The sequence below is a fragment of the Panthera leo genome, chromosome B1 (assembly GCF_018350215.1).
Source record: "Panthera leo isolate Ple1 chromosome B1, P.leo_Ple1_pat1.1, whole genome shotgun sequence".
Taxonomy (NCBI): domain Eukaryota; kingdom Metazoa; phylum Chordata; class Mammalia; order Carnivora; family Felidae; genus Panthera; species Panthera leo.
Genome location: NC_056682.1, coordinates 141830775 through 141850678, shown reverse-complemented (window position 1 = coordinate 141850678; position 19904 = coordinate 141830775). Strand labels below are relative to the sequence as shown.

The window sequence follows — 19904 nt, the reverse complement described above, 5'->3', positions numbered from 1 at the left end:
GCCAATTTGACAATAAATTATATTTTAAAATATAATGATAAAAAATAATTATAATAAAAACAAAGTCAATTCTTCCTGAATTGACCTACACATTCAATGCAGCCCCAAAGTTCTAACAACATTTTTGGTGAACTATAACAAATTATTTCTTATGTATGAGGGACTGAAGACAGCCAGACTACCACCACACTGTGAAAGGAAAACATAAGGGAATTCCCAAACCATATATAAAGTCTTAATATAAAGCCATAAAAATGATTATGACAATGTAGTAATTAGTGCAAGGTTAGACAAACTGACTTCTGGATATACAAAATGGAGATCCAAAAACAGACCCTACCATAGCTGATAGGTGACTTTCTTGATGATCAGTGAGAAAAGGGAAAACTATTCACTAAATGATAGTGAGATGGTTGGTTATATACATAGAACAAAAACAGGATTACATCAGTCTCTAAATGAGACCCCCTCATACTATATTAAAACATCAGTTCCGGGACGCCTGGGTGGCTCAGTCGCTAAAGCATCCGACTTCAACTCAGGTCATGATCTGGCGGTTTGTGAGTTCGAACCCCACATGGACTCTCTGCTGACAGTTCAGAGCCTGGAGCCTGCTTCGGATTCTGTCTCCTTCTGTCTCTGCTCCTCCCCTGCTCGGGCTCTCTCTCTCAAAAATAAATAAACATTAAAAAAAAAATCAGTTCCAAAATGGTATTAGAAGTACTGGACAGGTACATGCAAAAGAATAAAACTGGTCCACTTTCTCACACCACACACAAAAATAAACTCAAAATGGTTTAATAACCTCAATGTAAGACCAGAAGCCATAGCATGCCTAAAGGAAAAACAAAGGCAGTCAAGTCCTGGACACTGGTTTTAATATCTTTCTGAATCTCTCTCCTCAGGCAACGTAAACAAAAGCAAAATTAAGTAACTGGACTATATCAAACTAAAAAGCTTTTGCACAGTGAAGGAAACCATCAACGAAACAAAAAAGCAATCTAATGAATGGGAGAAGATGTGTAAATGCTGTATCTATGAAGGCTTAATATCCAAAATATACAAAGTACTCTGCAAGTCACACCCCCCCCCCAAAAAAAAAAACTGATTAAAAATGGGCAGGGGACCTGAAAAGACATTTTCCCAAAGACATACAGAAGGCCAACAGACACATGAAAAGATGCTCAACATCAACAGTCATCAAAAAAATGCATATCAAAACCACAATGAGCTATCACATCACACCAGTCAGCATGGCTGGTATCTAAAGACAAGAAATAACCAGTTTTGGCAAGGATGTGGAGAAAAGAGAACCCTTTTACACTGTTGGTGGGAATGTAAATTAGTGCATCCACTATGGAAGCCAGTACAGAGCAATCCCTATCAAAATAACACCAACATTCTACATAGAGCTAGAACAAACAATCCTAAAGTTTGTATGGAACCAGAAAAGACCCTGAATAGCCAAAGCAATCCTAAACAAGAAAACCAAAGCTGGAGGTATCACAATTCCAGACTACAAGCTATATTATTACAAAGCTGTAATCGTTGAGACAGTATGGTACAGGCACAAAAACAGATATATAGGTCAATGGAACAGAATAGAGAACAAAGAAATACACCCACAAATGTATGTCCAACTAATCTTTAACAAAGCAGGAAAGAATATTCAATGGAAAAAAGACCATCTCTTCAGCAAATGGTGCTGGGAAAATGAGACAGCAACAAGCAGAAGACATGTATGGACTACTTTCTTACACCATACACAAAATAAAATCAAAATAGATAAGACTTAAATGAAACACAGGAAGTCATCAAAACCGTAGAGAAGACAGGCAATAACCTCTTTGACCTTGGCCACAGCAACTTCTTGACATGTCTCTGGAGGCAAGGGAAACAAAAGCAAAAATGAACTATTGGGACCTCATCAGGATGATTAAAAAAAAAAAAAAAAAATCTTCTGCACAGCAAAGGAAACCATCAGCAAAACTAAAAGGCAACCAACCAAATGAAAGAAGATTATTTGCAAATCACATATCGGATAAAGGGTTAGTATCCAAAATCTATAAAGAACATAAACTCAACACCCAAGAAACAAATAATCCAGTGAAGAAATGGACAAAAGACATAGACACATTTCCAAAGAAGATATCCAGACGGCTAAGACACACATGAAAAGGTACTCAACATCACTCATCATCAGGGAAATAATCAAAACCAAAATGAGATACTGCTTCACACCTGTCATAATGGCTAAAATGAACAATTCAGGCAGCAAAAGATGTTGGTGAGGATGCAGAAAAAGAGGAAAGCTTTTGCACTGCTGGTGGGAATGCAAACTGGTGCCGCTACTCTGGAAAACAATATAGAGGTTCCTCAAAAAATTAAAAATAGAACTATCCTACACCCAGCAATTGCATGACTAGGTACTTATCCAAGGATACAAGAGTGCTGATTTGGAGGGGCAAATGCACCCCAATGTTTATAGCAGAACTATCAACAATAGCCAAATTATGGAAAGAGCCCAAATGTCTATCGACTGATGAATGGATAAAGATGTGTGGTGTGTGTGTGTGTGTGTATACATGTATGTATACACACACTGGAATATTACTTGGCAATGAAAAAGAATGAAATGTTGCCATTTACAACAACATGGATGGAACTAGAGTGTATTATGCTAAGTGAAGTAAGTTAGAGAAAAACAAATACGTGATTTCACTCATGTGGAATTTAAGACACAAAATAGATGAACATAAGGGAAGGGAAGCAAAAAATAATATAAAAACAGAGAAGGAAACAAACCCTCTAAAATACAGAGAACAACCTGAGGGTTACTGATGGGGTGTTGAGTGGATGAATGGACAAGGGGCATTAGGGAGGACACGCTGCCATGAGCACTGGGTGTTATATGTAAGTAATGAATCACTAAATTCTATTCCTGAAATCATTATTACATATATGTTAACTAACTTGGATTTAAATTTTTAAAAATTTTAAACAGGAAAATAGTACAGAGGTTCCTCAAAAAGTTACATAGAAATCTAATACAATCCAATAATTCCACCTCTGCACATTTACCAGAAAATGAAAACACTAATTCAAAAAGATATACACACCCTTATGTTTACTGCAGCATTATTTAAAATAGCCAAGATATGGAAGCAACCCAAATATCCATCCATAGATGAATGGATAAAGAAGACAGGGTGTATATATATATAAAAGAATATTACTAAACCATTAAAAATAAGAGATCTTGCCATTTGTGATGTGACAGGCATAGAAAGTATTATCCTAGGTAAGTTAGAAATACAAATACCACATGATTTCACTTATATACAGAATAAAAAAGAAAACAAATGAATAAACAAAAAGCAGAATCAGACCTATAAATACAGAGACCAAAGTGATGGCTGCCAGATAACTGCCAATGGACAAAATGAGTGAATAGGAAAGGCTCCTAGTCATAGAACGGATAAGTCAGGAGAATGAAAAGTCATCACAGGGAATATAGTCAATGGTATTGTAATAGTGTTACATGGTAACAGATGCTAGCTACACTGAGGTGAGCACAACTTAATATATAGAGTTGAATTAATATGTTGTACACCTTAAACTAATGCAACGTTGTTTGTCTACTAAAAAAAAATCAACTGACCTTAAAGATATGTGCAACCCTATGTTTACTGCAGCATTACTTACAACAGCCAAGATCTGGAAATAACCTCTGTTGAGAACTGACAGGTAAATGGATAAAGAAGATGTGGCATATACATACAGAAACAGTATTCAGCCATAAAAAAGAATGAAATCTTGCCATTTGTGAAAACATGGATGGGCCTAGAGGGTATTACCCTAAGTGAAATAAATGCTCCATTCCACTCCCTTCCCTTTTCTGGAAACACAGTGCCATTTTATGAGTACTAAAACAGATTAGGAAATTTCAAGTCTTACCTTCCTAAGAATGTAAAGCTACCATTCATTAGGGACATTTTATTCCTGTTTCTAAACCAATCCTGTTTCTACCATCTCAAACTTTGGAAAGATGGCAGAAATGGCTCTGGGTTTCTTTTCTTTTTTTATTCTCAAGTTAGTTAACATACAATGTAGTCTTGACTTCAGGAGTAGAATTTAGTGATTCATCACTTACATATAACACTCAGTGCTCATCCGGACAAGTCCCCTCCTTAATGCTCATCACCTGTTTACCCCACCCCCATCAACCCTCACTTGGTTCTCTGCATTTAAATTTTTTTTTTTTTATGTTTCTTTACTTTTGAGAGAGACAGAGTACGAGTGGAGGAGGGGCAGACAGAGAAGGAGACACAGAATCTGAAGCAGGTTCCAGGCCCTGAGCTATCAGCACAGAGCTGGACGTGGGGCTCGAACACACAAACCAGGAGATCATGACCTGAACCGAAATCAGATGCTCAACCGACTGAGTCACCCAGGTGCCCTTGTTCTCTGCATTTAAGAGCCTCTTATGGTTTGCCTCCTTCTGTTTTTATCTTATTTTTCCTTCTCTTCCCCTATGATCATCTGTTAAGTTTGTCAAATCCCAGATATGAGTGAAATCAAGTGGTATCTGTCTTTCTTTGACTGACTTATTTCTATTTTCCTTAGCATAATAAACGTCCTTGGCTTTTCTGTATTGGATCACCTGAAGAGAAAGTGGTACTCTACCAGAATAATAGATTTTCAAAGAGAAAAGGAATGCAGATAGGTATTTACCTTAGAACAAACTGAAGTTTAATAAAAAGAAACTTATTCATAGGAATGAACAAAGCTAAGTGATAGTTCACGAGGCAGAGCTGGTACCCAATTTGAAGGACTAGAAGTCTAAGAAGAGACTTTAACAAATGCGAATCAGTAAACAAAAGGACACTAGGATCAAAGGCCAGCCAAAAACAGTAGTTTGGAAGACTAAGATTTTAACTAGTAAAATGGATGAAGGACAAGGAGATAACAGATATTCAGAATGATTCATTCAGTTGATGCTTAGTATAAATTTTATGGGAATAGGTCTTTACATGAGATAATACGGAATGGGGTATGAAACAGTAAGATAGGGAATATTTGCGTTTTCAGGAACATCACATTGTACAAAGGGTAAATCCACTGAGTTCAATAGTAAATTATTCATTTGTCACTGATGTGCTCTCCATCAATATTAGCAGGAGGAGAACGGCTGTTTTGGTTTTTTTTTTGTTTGTTTTTTTTTTAGTTTTTTTAATGTTTGCTTATTTTTGAGAGAGAGAGCATGAGCGGGGGGGGGGGGGGGGGGGGTAGAAAAAAGAACGGAACGGAACGGAAAGAAAAGAAGGAAGAATCCGAAGCAGGCTCCAGGCTCTGAGCTATCAACACAGAACCTGATGCAGGGCTCGAACCCATGAACCATGAGATCAATGACCTGAGCCAAAGTCAGACACTTAACCGACTGAGCCACCAGGTGCCCCAAAAATGGCTGTTCTAATTGATGTTAAAAGAAGCAATGGTTATTCTTAGAGACAAAAAAATTACAACGATCAGTACAAAAGTGTGAATTTCATGCTTCATGAGTCTAATAAGATTATAAAAAATGACAGTCATTCTGTAATTTTTTTTAAATGTTTATTTATTTTGAGAGAGAGACAGACCAAGAGAGCACACAAGCACAAATGGGAGAGGAACAAAAAGAGAGGGAGAGACAGGATCCCAAGCAGGCTCCATGCTGTTAATCTTAAACCATGAGATCGTGTCCTGAGCCGAAATCAAGAGTTGGATGCTTAACCAACTAGCCATCCAAGTGCCCTCATAATATTTTTTAATAGAGAAGAACAGACCTGCACTCATTCCAATTCTAGCTGGATGGCTGTTTCAAGTCTAACATATAAGAATAAGATTCAGCATACAGAGATTAAGGTGAAATGTCCCAACAGTTAAAAATGAAATGCCTTGGGGTTAATCTTCAAGAAAATATTTTAGATATAAGTATCCCCTGGTTCTTCATATAGGATAAAAAATATCAAAAAAAAAAAGTCCTACAGAGAGAGTAAAAACACAAGACATACCATTCATATAATTATCTAATTTACAAAAGATTAACTATACAAAGAAATCTAATACTATTTCTGTCATGTCAACCAATAATATCAGGATTCTTTCAATTCATATTCAAGCTTCTTTCTTAATACTCCATTATATGACATAAGCAAATGCAAACAGAACAGAACATGTTCTCAGAGACTCAAATTGTCTTTGAAGAAGGAAAATAAAATAAGGAAGTGTTTACTTTATAAGGCTTTGATTAATGTCCATTCCTCATGAGCATAGAGTAAAATATTTAACCAATATAGTACATCTGTATTTAGTCCTCTAAAATCAAAATAAACCCTTCTTCCTATGCTATGCCATAAGAGATTTTTATAACAAATTTCACTATTAATATGAATTGAGAATGACTTTCATCCCAAACTGCCTGAGATGAGATTATCAAAGGAACATCTATCTTGGATTGATATACTTTATTCAGAACAATCATTCTCATTAGGTATAGTTCATCTTTACTGTTATGTTTTCTCTCTTATAACAAACAATATGTCAGTGCAATTTTATCTACTCTATCAAAACCTGATATGGAATATTCTGCCTGGGGTTTACCCTATTAAGTCATTCTTTTATAGGTGGGGTGGCAAGCGGAACTACAGTGTCAATTTAAAATACCTCCTCTAAGAAATGTAAGAATTTTACAGAAAATTAAATATAAAATATATTTAAAATTTTTCCCCATACAAATTTGTTAAAATGATGGCAGTATGATGAAATGCTGAAGCTCAATTTGATACTGAAGAACCACTTTACTTTCAAGAGAAAGTATAATTACATTCTCAAAATTATGCGAAAACCTTACCTATATTGTAACCAAAATTGTCTTTAAAAGGCTCACAACACCTCAATACTCAGTGAGTGTTAACACTGTCATCTTCTAACATCACTTACCTTTCAAACCTAGAGTTTGTAGCTGGAAGAGCCGACCAAGTTCATAAGGCAAAACCCGTAACAGATTGTTATTTAAAAGCAATTCCCTGTTCAAAAAAAAAAAAAAAAAAGAAAAGAAAAAAGTTTAATATATCAAACTTTATTAATATCTACAATTACTTTCTTAGCCTTCCCTAACATACCATGAGTTATATTTACTTGCAAGACACATTCAATCCAAAAAATGTACAAAATGTGTAACTACCACAACTGTTAACAATGTTTCTATAATTTATTCATTCTCCAGCACAGATTACTAAAGCTGCAAGAACTACATATCATTCACAGGCTAACTCCATTCCCTTTTCTCTCTCACTCAAATGCCTACCCAAATCAAAGTGACAGATATTCTTTGTATCCAAAGACAACCAGTATCCTTGAATCCAGTATACTCCACAGAAAAATGTAACAACCAATCACCTTTATCAATTCTTATAACTGATTACACTGTAATCACATTAAGATACTATGATGAACAATCACTGACATAGGATATAACCACAGATAATAAAGCATAATACAGATAATAGGATAATATAGGTAAGATCCAAGCTTATAATTTTGAAATTTTGGCCAGATTACAGAAAAAATAAACAGCCATATTATTAGATGACTAAAAAGTATTTTAAGAAAATAAGGAATAAGATTCTAAAACAATATAAATGTTTAATTTTAAACACATGACAGCAATTTTAAATATCACTACTTAACCGGGAAAAAAAAATTACCACTTAGCAAATAAACATAGAAAAGCAATACCTGCCTACACTAAAAACATTTATACAAGGTCTTAAAGGACCTACAAAATTTTTTCCTATGAAGAAATTCTTAAAGAACCCTAAAGGACAAGAAATAAATCCATTTACTATCAAGTTCTAAGGTTTCCTTAAGGACTTGTGACATTTAAGTATACTTCACCTTATAAAACAGGTATGTTCCCAGAAGTTTACTTACAAGATCAGAATATTTTCTCAATTATTTATGATTATCTTATCACATGCCTGAGCCTAAAGCGAGACCTAATATTTTAATCCCAACCCACCTCAAGGCTGTTAAAAGAAATTGGTAAGACAAGCACACTTCTACTTAGAAAGCTTCAAATTGAAAGAAAGGAAATGTTCAACGGATGCCACCTCGAGCCCTGTTTAGACAATTTTTATCATTTGATCTTCAAATGCATACCAAAATCCTACTGCAAGAGGATTAATATCTCATAATTTTCTTATTTGGTAAATTTAGAATTCTATATAGTGAGTCATATCAGTAATATTTCCTTACCTGAGAGACACCATGTTTCCTAGTTCTGCTGGTAAACTTCTGAGTTTATTGGATGACAGATCCAGGTAAACCAGATTATGAAGCTTGGCAATATCAGGTGGAATGCGACTAAGGTAATTGTCATTTAGGTGCAGTGCTGTCAAGTGTGTCAATGACCAAAGTGACGTACTTAAGCTCCGCACTCTACCTAAAAGGCAAAATATTGAAGCATTAAATTCTAGGCCCAGGATAAAGACTAACCTCCAAGGACTAAAAAGTAGTAGAAGAGACTGCAATATACAGATACTGCATCTTTGAGGTTAGTTTTCTATTAATGCCATTTGACTGCTTCCAAACCTACCTGTTCTTTAATTTCATGTCACTTTTGCCTAACAACCATTATTTCTCATGAACTCCCCATGTATTAAATGAGATGTGGCATAATAAGGAGACCCCTGGAGTCAGGGTGATGGTGAGTTCTCAAGGAAAACATCAGGCTGACTTAAGCTTTTGTGACAGAACAGTCTTGAATTTTAAGGCACAGTCCTAACGAAAGTATTTCTTACATACTCCACAAAAAATAATAGTGAAAGGTTTGTCCATATTTTGGGCCTGGATTCTTCTACAAACTTTAAATTACCAAGAGTAATTACGATGATTTAGAACCAACATCAGATTGACCATTAGGAAAACCATTTTACCCATAAAAGAGGTATCGTTCCCAGCTTTCGATGCTACAATCAACAACTCTGGTTTAAGATTTTGCACTAAGTGCAACATACTCAAGTGAAATGGTCACACATTAAGCTTTATCAGTCAGTCAGCATCAGACAGCTATTGTAGCACATGGACTAGAAAAGATTCAGAAAACCTATCTCAGAATCCTGATTTTTACCGCTTACTAGCTATATAGATCTGGGCAAATCACCTAACCGCAGCTGCTGTAAAGTGGGATATTATCTTAATAATTTATATGAAGATCATTTTATAAACTTTACAGAAGTAAAATAGAATTTAATTACATATCACATTTGAAACAACAGATCTTGATTAAAAGAGCAGTGGAAGGTGTATAGAGGCCACAAAATGTCAAATGGTCAATGTTACTTTTTCACATAGCTATCAAGCAGTCGTCAACTCAAGCTCAGATCTGTCCAGGGTTCTGTCACAGGTTCCTTCATGCTATCTATTATCAGGCTCAGGTGCCAGCTAGGATTTTGTATTTTAATAGGAAAGAAAGTGTTCAAGTGAAGAGAGGCTGTGGTAAAAGAACCTTATTTAAGTCTTACCTGGGATTTAATCAGGTGGTTCTCAACCAGGGGCAATTTTGATTTTATTCCCCAAGGGACTTTGGGACTCTGGAGACATTCTTCGCTGTCAAAACCAGAGGATTGCTACTGGCATCTAGTGGGTAGAGGCCGGGAATACTGCTAAACACTATGCTGTATAACTGAAACTAATGTATCGATGTGTGTTAACTATATTTCAGCTTAAAAAATTATAACTTATGTAAATTATAGTCCCTAAGATGTCCACTGATATGTATTACAGCGACCTTTTATCCCATGTGTTTTAATGGAATTATTTACAAAATGGTAATATCTCATGTTAATATTCATATGTATTTAAACTTAATATATACTTAATATATTAATATGTTAATATTAACTTATATTTAAACATGTATGTGGCTAACTATCATATTAAGGACCCAAACTGCTGGAGAACTATCTTCATTATCAAAATTCCAATATCATGAGGCGCCTAGGTGGCTCAGTCAGTTAAGCATCTGACTTCGGCTCAGGTCATAATATCACATTTGTGAGTTCAAGCCCCATGTGGGAATTTGTACTGACAGCTCTCCCTCTGCCTCTCCCCCACTCACACTGTCTCTCTCAAAAATAAACATTAAAAAAATTCAAAATTCCAATTATCATGTCTACAATGAAATTAAAATTAATGTCCTTTAAAAAAAAAAAAAAAAGAGGAGTGCTACTGGCATCTAGTGGGTAAAGACCAGGAATGCTGCTAAATCACCTACAGTGCACACAACAGCCCCCAACCACAAAGAACTGTCTGGCCCTAAGTGTTAGCAGTGCCTAACTGAGAAACCCTGGGTTAGCCCAATAGGATCTGCTGATATTCATTCTTCTGATTACCAACATTTACCCACCAGATTACATTTAAGCTAAATATACGGGTAATTCTTGCTATTAACACTATAATGTGGGTTTAATGCTTCCCAATGAAAGCCTGTTTGGTGGGGGGGGGGGGGGGGACAGGGGTATCACATTCTACATTATCTGTATTATACCAATTAATAAACAAAAAAACAGTAGTTATATTCTATTTTTAATAAACTTTTAACTTTATAATAATTTTAGATTTACAGAAAAGCTACCAATATAGAGTTCCTGTATACCTCTCATCCAGTTCCCCTAATGTTAGTTTCTTATATTATCATGATACATTTGTCAAAACCAGGAAACTAATATTAGTACATTACTTTTGTACATTATTGGTACATTACTAATGTACAGATTTTATATTGGATTTCACCAGTTTTCCATCTTTTTGTTATAAGATCCAATTCAAGATACCATTTTGCATTTAGTCATCATGTCTCCCTAGTCTCTTATGGTCTGTGACAGTTTCTCAGTCTTTCCTTGTTTTTTATGACCTTGACACTTTTGAGGATTACTAGGTTAGGTATTTTGCAGTTTGAGTTTTTCAGCTTGAGTTTGTCTGATTTTTTTCTCACTAGTACATTAGGGCTGCAAGTTTTTAGGAATCATATTCTATCTGAACAAATCCTAAACATGAAAGGTCATGTAATATAGTTATTTTTTGGAATCAACAGCTTCTAAGCTTCCTACTAGGCCAACACTAGGATGATAGGAAAATGGCAAAGATTTCAATTTCCAAAAATAATTACTCTGCAATAGCCAAAATTAAATCTATTATATCAAAGAACCTGGTTACTCAGAAACAAAACTCCCAATGTCCTCAATTTCAGATGCCAACTCTGGCTCAAGGTATTATTTCAAAAGAAAGAACAGGAAAAAGATATTTAGTCACAGGTAAATTAAACACCAGTACTCAGAATCTTTTATTTTCTCAATTAGTTCATCTAATTACAAATGTACAACATAGGAATAAATACAATACTCAATTCTTGCTCATTATTGCTATTATATCCTGGATTAAACGCTTCAGATTCCACTCACCCGAGATTTCTAATTCTGCCCAGTGAGATTTTTTCCCATTGGCTACCTCCTCTGCTGACATGATGGTATAAATTCTGCGAGGATCTGGAGGATCATATTTTTCCTTTGGCATCCCTATTAGTCTGTTAAAAAAAAAAAAAAAAAGGATAATCAACAATTACCACAGTCTCACAGAAAAAAAGAAAAATGGGATGTAAATTTTCTTTTCCTTTCCCCTTGCCAGGCTAAGTCATTTCATACTAGAAATTCTCACTAGAAGAAAACATGTCTGCAGTATGTTAGGCTCTTGCAGGAACTCAGTAACAGATGCATAAGGGAAAATGCGAATAAGCAAAGACATTGCATTTCACATTGAACTTTGTAGTTGCTTCCCGAACTTCCACCCATTCTTGCTTTAGCAGCCTTGCTTTCCCAAACAGACAGACCCTACACCAGTTTTCTGAATGGATTTTGACTAGTCTAAGAATATCAAAGTAATCCTGTCCTCCTTGCCTCGGTGATATTCAAATATCTTGTATTTAAGACAATCAGCACATGACATTCCTCTTGTCACAGAGATTAGCTCAGAAGTATCTAATAACCATGAAGCTTAAGACGCATTCTATTCAGGCTTCTCTATCCTGCTAATCATAGAAGAATATAGCCCAGATTGCTACTGGCAACCATCCAACGATTGTAAGGGAAGCCAGCCACAGAAGTCAGAGTCTAGAAAATAGACAAAGCCAGAGTCCTCACCAAATCATACCTGTAGGACTCCCGAACACTGGGCTTTTTGCATACACAAGCCAATATATATTACTTATTGTTTAAACTAGTTTAGCTTGTGTTTTTCATCACTTGCAGTCAAAAGCATCACACAGAATGATATCTTAGTATGAGCCTGTCTTGGTTTAACCTGTTGTTCTGAGGCAGCATCATTCCTTTTCACTCTCAGAAGTGTCCATGCCACCGAATTGAAACTAGTATTATTATATACTCTTCTTCATGTAACTGCCAAAATAATCACTGACTGATCACGAATGGTAAAAACTAGATATAAAAATCCTCAAGTGTGCAATGTATGAAGCATATGACAAATGGCACTGAAAGTAGCCATTCAAGGAGTCCAACACAAGAATTACTGCTTGGTAACTGGCAGAAAATAAAATCCAGTTTAGATATAGCAATAATAGCAAATGACAAAGCCCTGAACCTAATTAAAATCCTACATGCTATCTGTAAGTTGCCTTGTTATTAGTATATTGGTTCTCTTTGTTCATATTTCATACACATACACACACACACCCCAAAACCAAGTGTCTCGATCTGAGAGTGTTTCCAACTAAAGTTTAGAATTTATAATTCAATGTAATTTACTTTCACATGGTCTGAAATTTGTTATATACAGAGAATAAAGAAAAATTAGTGGTATTCTATGTTTCAAAAAAAATCAAAGCTAGTTTATAAGAACAGAATCAAAATTTCCTACACCATAATCTACTCATATTTCTGAAGGTAAAATAGTCACTTTCCTCTTTTAAAAGGGGTAAAGAGAAACTTTTCCAGATTTATTAATCTGTTTAACAGTAGTCTGCTTCCAAGTTTCCAGGTTAAGCCCTTCCTTCCGCTTTAATCTTATCGTACAAGTTGGTTCATACTGACCCTTTTATTTCCCATACATATCCCAGGATCTTCATACAGCACAAAGAATATGATAATCTTCCATGGGAAAAAAAAACTTGATTTCTACCACATTCGGCCTATGTAAAATACTTCAAAAAATAAAATTTTTAGATAACAAGATTTTCAGAATTTCTACCGTGCATGAGGAATGTGTACCTCTGTGAGTACTTCTGCATACTAGTATGAAAATCTGCAAAAACACAAGAGTAAGGAAAGCCAAAACACACAAACAACATGCTACAAAATCCATGAACTACATTGCAGATGGGTAAAAAATAAAGACTGCAAAATATGCAAAACAAATGTTTCAAAATTCTAATTCGTTTTCATAAAACATAGAGGTCAACTTAATGTGGTTTTTAATAATGGCTCCCACTGGATGGTATGTTCCTTAAGGGGACTATCATTCATTTCTGTGTGGAGGCATATCATTTTTATATTGCTATATAGTTCCTTCCACATAGTAGGCCCTTAATATGTATTTGTGGAATGAATATATGCTTTGTAATACTAAAATCTGCCACCTTCCTCCTGCTTTTTCCATCTCACAGCCAATTTTCAGTCAATGCTTTTCTAAAAATTATTCCCAGGAAATGCTAATTAATCGACATGTTCAATTTCCCTAAATATTTTAAAAATCTATATAGGTCAATAATTGCCATCTCTTCTGGCCCTGTAATTCTAATCTTGAAATCAGCTACTATATAAAATGATTTTTTTTAATTTTTCACAAGTTTCCATCTTCCTAAATCCACTAAAATTTATAAAATCTGTTCCTGCAAAACAAATCCATGAAACGTTTACCAGTGTTTACATGTAAAACCAAAGTAATATTAATACTGCCATATTAGCGGTCAGAGATCTCTTCCAGATTTGATTAGGAAACCAATGAAAATACAAGCACTTAATTAAAAATGAATATAAATTTCAATAGTCTGATTAAAGTGGTAACATTTTACTTTTGGGTTAACAAGCAACTTAGTAGAGTCTTCAGTTCTGGTGATCACTACTGTCTCAAACATCAGGTTTTCAAAATTGCTACTAAAGACTTAGAGAATTCAAATTTGGGAAATTGGTAATATTAAAGCCTCTTATTCAGCTTTATTTTTTCCCTCTCAGTTCCTCATCACCAACTTTGCACATTGGAGACATACCTCAAAAACTTATTTCAAAATAAATTAAAATATAAAATACTAATTCAAATGTATTTAACTCTTTAAATGTGACACCGATAGTGTGGTTTCTAACAGTCTCATATACAGGTCATTCCAAGACTTAAATACTGAGTGATGAATACATTTTATCTAAAAAATAGAAATGTTTTATTTTGGAAAGCCTAACAGCTAATTCCTTTCCCTATCTTCTTTTTCAAATTGATCAAACAGGAAGCTTTTGGTTTTTCCATGACTTTCTAATTTTTACAACATCTTACATCAGTTCCCAGAGGATCCTCCCATTACATCAACCTAATTTATACTGGGTATCCTTATCTTGTAATAGAGTACAATAAAAGCCCCTTTGGCAACACAACCTAACTTTCCAGTCTTCGACCCTATTTCAACACTATAAAAAATACTCCACATAGCTCCCCAAATGCTAACTACATAAGCTTCTTTAAACCTGCCACCCACTTTCCATCCATTGGATCTTAGCATAGCACCTACATGACCTTCCCAGATCCTAGTGCAAAATTTCTGAGAGTTACCATCAGTCCTGGCCAAAGAACCGAATTATGTCTGACTTCTTAGTTCCTACATGAACTATCCTAAAAGTAAACTAGTTTTAATCTCCACCATTGAAAGCTGATTAATCACTACCACATAGTGAAGATTTTCATTAGTTTCTCTTCTGTTCCACAGGAAAAACCTCATGTAAACTTATAAAATATGAACTTCATAGAAAATGTATTTCAATTTTTCAATTACAAGCAATATTATATGTAACACAAGAGCTATTTTGACCTAGAAATTTGTATTTTATTTTTTTAATGTTTGTTTATTTTTGAGAGAGAGTGGGAGAGCAGGAGAAGGGCAGAGAGAGAGGGAGACAGAATCCAAAGCAGGCTCCAGGTTTTTAGCTGTCAGCACAGAGCCCAATGCAGGGTTCAAACGAAGGAGCTGTGAGATCATGGCTTTAGCCAAAGTTGGATGGTAAACCGACTGAGCCGCCCAGGTGCCCCTGCCCTAGAAAAATTTTAAATGGAGCTTCCAAAACAAAAAAATGTAACATACCTGTATATCACGTCGTTTCAATGAACAGCATATTACAAAATATATATGAAATACATCCAAATACACTATTGCTAAAGAATCCCAAATCTCAAATTTTATATCTGAAGCTAATAAAATAACAACTGCTCCCTGCTCCCAAACAGAACAAAATCTAATCTGAGCCAAATCAGAGCAAACTTTTAAAGCTAGAACTGGACTTCTGTTAATAGGTGGTCATCTGGAACAACTTAAAAAAAGAGCAGCCTGTATAGTACATATAAAGATTTAAGTTCTTGTGGTATTAAACCAAAGTTTCCCTCTCACATGCTGTCCAAATTTAAGGTCATTTTATCCAAGTTTATAGTACAGCACAATTACTATTACTTAGAACTCAGTCTAAGAAAGAAAGAATGCTACAAGCACCAAAGAATGTTTCATAATGAATCAGAGACTTCTAACTCAACTCTAAAATAAAAATCATTAAACATACATTTATTTCCATACAAATATTAACTGGTCATCTCAACTGTAGTCTGCAAAGTAATCTTTGGCAGAAATACAGATGCTGGCAGGGTTCCCAAAGTTAGAGGAAGACAAAATTAAGCCCACACTAGATAGTTCTGCTTAACTTTTAGAGCAAGATGTCTATGATTTATTGCATTTTACACATTCTCAGATAAATCTGTATTATACTGACATTTATTCCCAAAGGTTATTCCCAAATAACACATTATTTGTTATTTATTGAATACCTACCTACCTAATATCCATCCTTCCCATCTGGTCTTAAGCATTAAGGCCATTTTGCTTTCTGAGAAAATAAATCTAAGTTCAACTTTTTTTAATAAAGCAAACTAACCCTTGTGCTGCAGCATTTCTGAAGTTTTTATTTCTTCATCAATATTTAACTATACAGAACTATTAATCATTATACCTTCCCTGAATGGGCTCACCAGCAGATAGTAAAAAAAAAAAAAAGTGCCTTAGCAAATCACACTGCATACAGCAGGATCATAGTGATAAAGACTGATGACGCTTAAGAGCTTAAAACATACCCTGAAATAATGATTTCATTAGCATTTCCCACTACAGGTCTATACAAGGGTCTCTCTGGTGGCATTTATCTGCAATGACATATTTAGCTAAAGTCCATATATGGTAATAATGCAAACATTCAAAAAGAACCCCAAAGTTTGGGACACCTTAGTGGCTCAGTTGGTGGAACATCTGACTTTTGATCTCAGGGTTGTAAGTTCAAGCCCAACACTGGGTGTGGAGCCTACTCAAAAAGAACCCCAAAGTTTTCATGACTCTCTCTCACTCTAAACTAAACAAAGCAAAACCCATGTTTTATGATGGTAAAGTCATTTTATTTAAAAAAAAATAATAACCTCAGGTTTTTGGAATTTCATGTTTCTGACCAGTTTAACATTTATTCAACAAATACTTACTGTAGACCTACTACCATCATGTATTACACCAAGCACTAGGACTTCTAAAGTAAACAAGATAAACAACATCCTTGCCTTCACGTAGCTTATACCATTTTCATAGCGCTGCTTTAAAATAAAGTTATAGAATATATAGTTTACTTCCAAATAGTGCTATAAAGAATTTGGCACTTCTTGTTACTACCTTCCCCCCCCCCCACCCACCCCCTTATCAGGTAGTTGCATTGTTCCCTCTTGTCACTATTCTGAAAGAGTACAACTAAAGGGTAATGAAGCTGACCCTTAAAAAACTGCTTAGGTCTACTTATAAGCAGATCTTTTACACTACAGAAAATGTATTTTGTTTCTTACGATTTTCTTAATACCATTTTCTTTTCTCTAGCTTACTTTATTATAAGAGTACAATATATAATACAATATATATAACACGCAAAGTATGTGTTAATCAACGCTTTATGTTATCAGTAAAGCTTCCAGTCAACAGTAGGCCATTATTAGGGTAATATAAAGTCGTACATGAATTTTCAAATGCATGGGGGATTGGCGTTCCTAACCACTGAGTTGTTCAAGGGCCAAATGTGATAGGTAATCCACAGAATGGTCAATGACAAGTAGAGAAACTACAGCTCCCAGGACAAGAATGGTAAGTTTTTGTTTTATTGTTTTTTCAAAGAAATACAGGGAAGCATTTACTTTTTTTTTTTTTAAGGTTTATTTTTGAGAGAGAGAGAGAGAGAGAAAGCACAAGTGAAGGAGGAGCAGAGAGAAAGAGAGACTCCCAAGCAGGCTCCACACTGTTAGCACGGAATCTGATGCAGGGCTCAAACACATGGGAACTGTGAGATCACGATCTGAGCAGAAGTCGGATGCTTAACCAACTGAGCCATCCAGGTGCCCCAAGTTTTAATATTGGGGAATGGACCAAAGATAATGAGGCTAAACACTTATAAGTACATTTAATTTAAGGTGATAGCAAATACTCTTCTAACACTGCGACATTATTTATTCTATGATCCTTACTGACAAACCAAATAATTAGATAACAGTAACAAGGATTCTTTTGGTCTTTAAAAATATTTAGACTCAGGATGCCTGGCTGGCTCAATCAGATGAGCATGCAACTCTTGATCTCAGAGTCATGAGTTCAAGCCCCACATTGGGTGTAGACATTACTAAAAATAATAATAATAATATTTGAATTCAATGTGTCTTCATTCTATTCAGTTTATTCTTTGGGATCTACTTCAAATTCCAAGCCAAACTAGTTACCTACCCAAACAAAATGCATAGGCATACATGGATGAAAATGAGATGTCATAATGGTTACTATACTTCTTTCTAAAGGTAATCCAAAGGTAGCTTTATGTTAATCCACAATGATAACTAAAAGAAGCTTCTAACTCCATAAAGCAGTGAGGGCATAGTCTACTTGTCAGCTAAAGAAAGCACTATGCGGGGGGGGGGGGGGGGGGGGGGGGGGGGGGATCAGAATAGAATTTTTCTGCACATTTGAAATTTTCCCTCATATGTGGAATACCAGAACACAGCAAAAGCAACATAAAACATAAATAATAAAAGGAAAAATGGAGACCTGAGATTATAAATCTACCAATCACTTCAAAATTTCAAAATAATTAGCACATTTCATTTTATTTCGTCAGTAATTGATTTGGACAACAAAAGCTTACAATTCTTCTCTTACATTCCAAATTAGGTCTTAGTCTCTAGCTAACAATCACTATGCTTTAATGCCTCTTGTATTTACTTACTGCCTCTCACTTACCTAAAGATATCGAACACAATCTAATTATCCTGCAGAAAATGGGAGATAATTAGAAAAAAATTTTCACAACATCAATTTTTCCAGGACTATGATTTCTTCCCCTTAACCCTTTTTATCCTTTCACTTTTTTGGTGTAGCTTGTGTTTTCTATTTCCTCTGATATATACATTTTTATGTCTTTCAGTGGATGTCCAATTCTATCCACCCTTCATGGTTTAAGTCATCTTTTACCTCTTCAAAATATTTCCCCACGTAAAAATCAACAAGCTAATTCTCAAATTTATATACAGAAATCTAGAATAGCCAAAATACTTTTGAAAAAAAATATATACACTTGGGTGCACCCACTATCTAATATCAAGACTTACTATAAAGATATAGTAATCCAGACAGTTTTGTATGGATGAAAAGGGATAGACACATATAGTTCAAAGGAACAGAACTGAGAAACTAGAAATAGAACCACACAGCCAATAGATTTTCCACAGATGTGTAATAGAGATAGATTTTTAAAAATATGCTGCTAGAACAATTAGACATCCACATGCAAAAATAAATAAATAGGCATTAATCCAACCGTGTACCATAAACAAATTTACAAGGATAGTAAATTTAAGTGTAAAACCAAAAACCATAAAACTTTAGAAGAAAACATAAGAGAAAAATTAAGACCTTGGATTAGGCAAATATTTCTAAGATAAAACACAAAGTATGATCCATATAAGAAAAATACTGATAAACTGAATATCAAGAAAATTTAAAACTTTTCCTCTTTGAAAGATGAATGATGAGAATGCAAGCTGGTGCAGCCACGCTGGAAAACAGTATGGAGGTTCCTCAAAAAACTAAAAACAGAACTACCCTACGACCCAGCAATTGCACTACCAGGTATTTATCCAAGGGATACAGGTGTGCTGTTTCAAAGAGACACATGCACCCCAATGTTTATAACAACACTATCAATAATAGCCAAAGTATGGAAAGAGCCCAAATGTCCATCGATGGAGGAATGGATAAAGAAGATGTGGTGTGTGTGTATGTGTGTGTGTGTGTGTGTGTGTGTATATATATATATATATATATATATATATACACACACACATATATATATATACACACATATATACACACACACACACACACACACACACATATACACATACATATAAAATGGAGTATTACTCGGAAATCAAAATGAATGAAATCTTGCCATTTGCAACTACGTGGATGGAACTAGAGGGTATTATGCTAAGTGAAATTAGTCAGAGAAAGACAAATATCACATGACTTCACT

The 19904-nt window shown here is 34.9% G+C and overlaps 1 protein-coding gene across 1 annotated transcript in view; it reads right to left on the bottom strand.

The window, feature by feature from the left end:
• Positions 1-19904, bottom strand: part of CNOT6L (CCR4-NOT transcription complex subunit 6 like) — a 115889-nt gene that overhangs the window by 58589 nt on the left and 37396 nt on the right. Inside the window, exons 2-4 of the mRNA XM_042936119.1 lie at positions 11505-11626; positions 8299-8485; positions 6982-7067 (exon numbers count right to left, since the gene is read on the bottom strand). Coding sequence (XP_042792053.1) covers positions 6982-7067; positions 8299-8485; positions 11505-11616 — 385 coding nt within the window. The 5' untranslated portion in view covers positions 11617-11626. The remainder of the gene's footprint in view (positions 1-6981; positions 7068-8298; positions 8486-11504; positions 11627-19904) is intronic.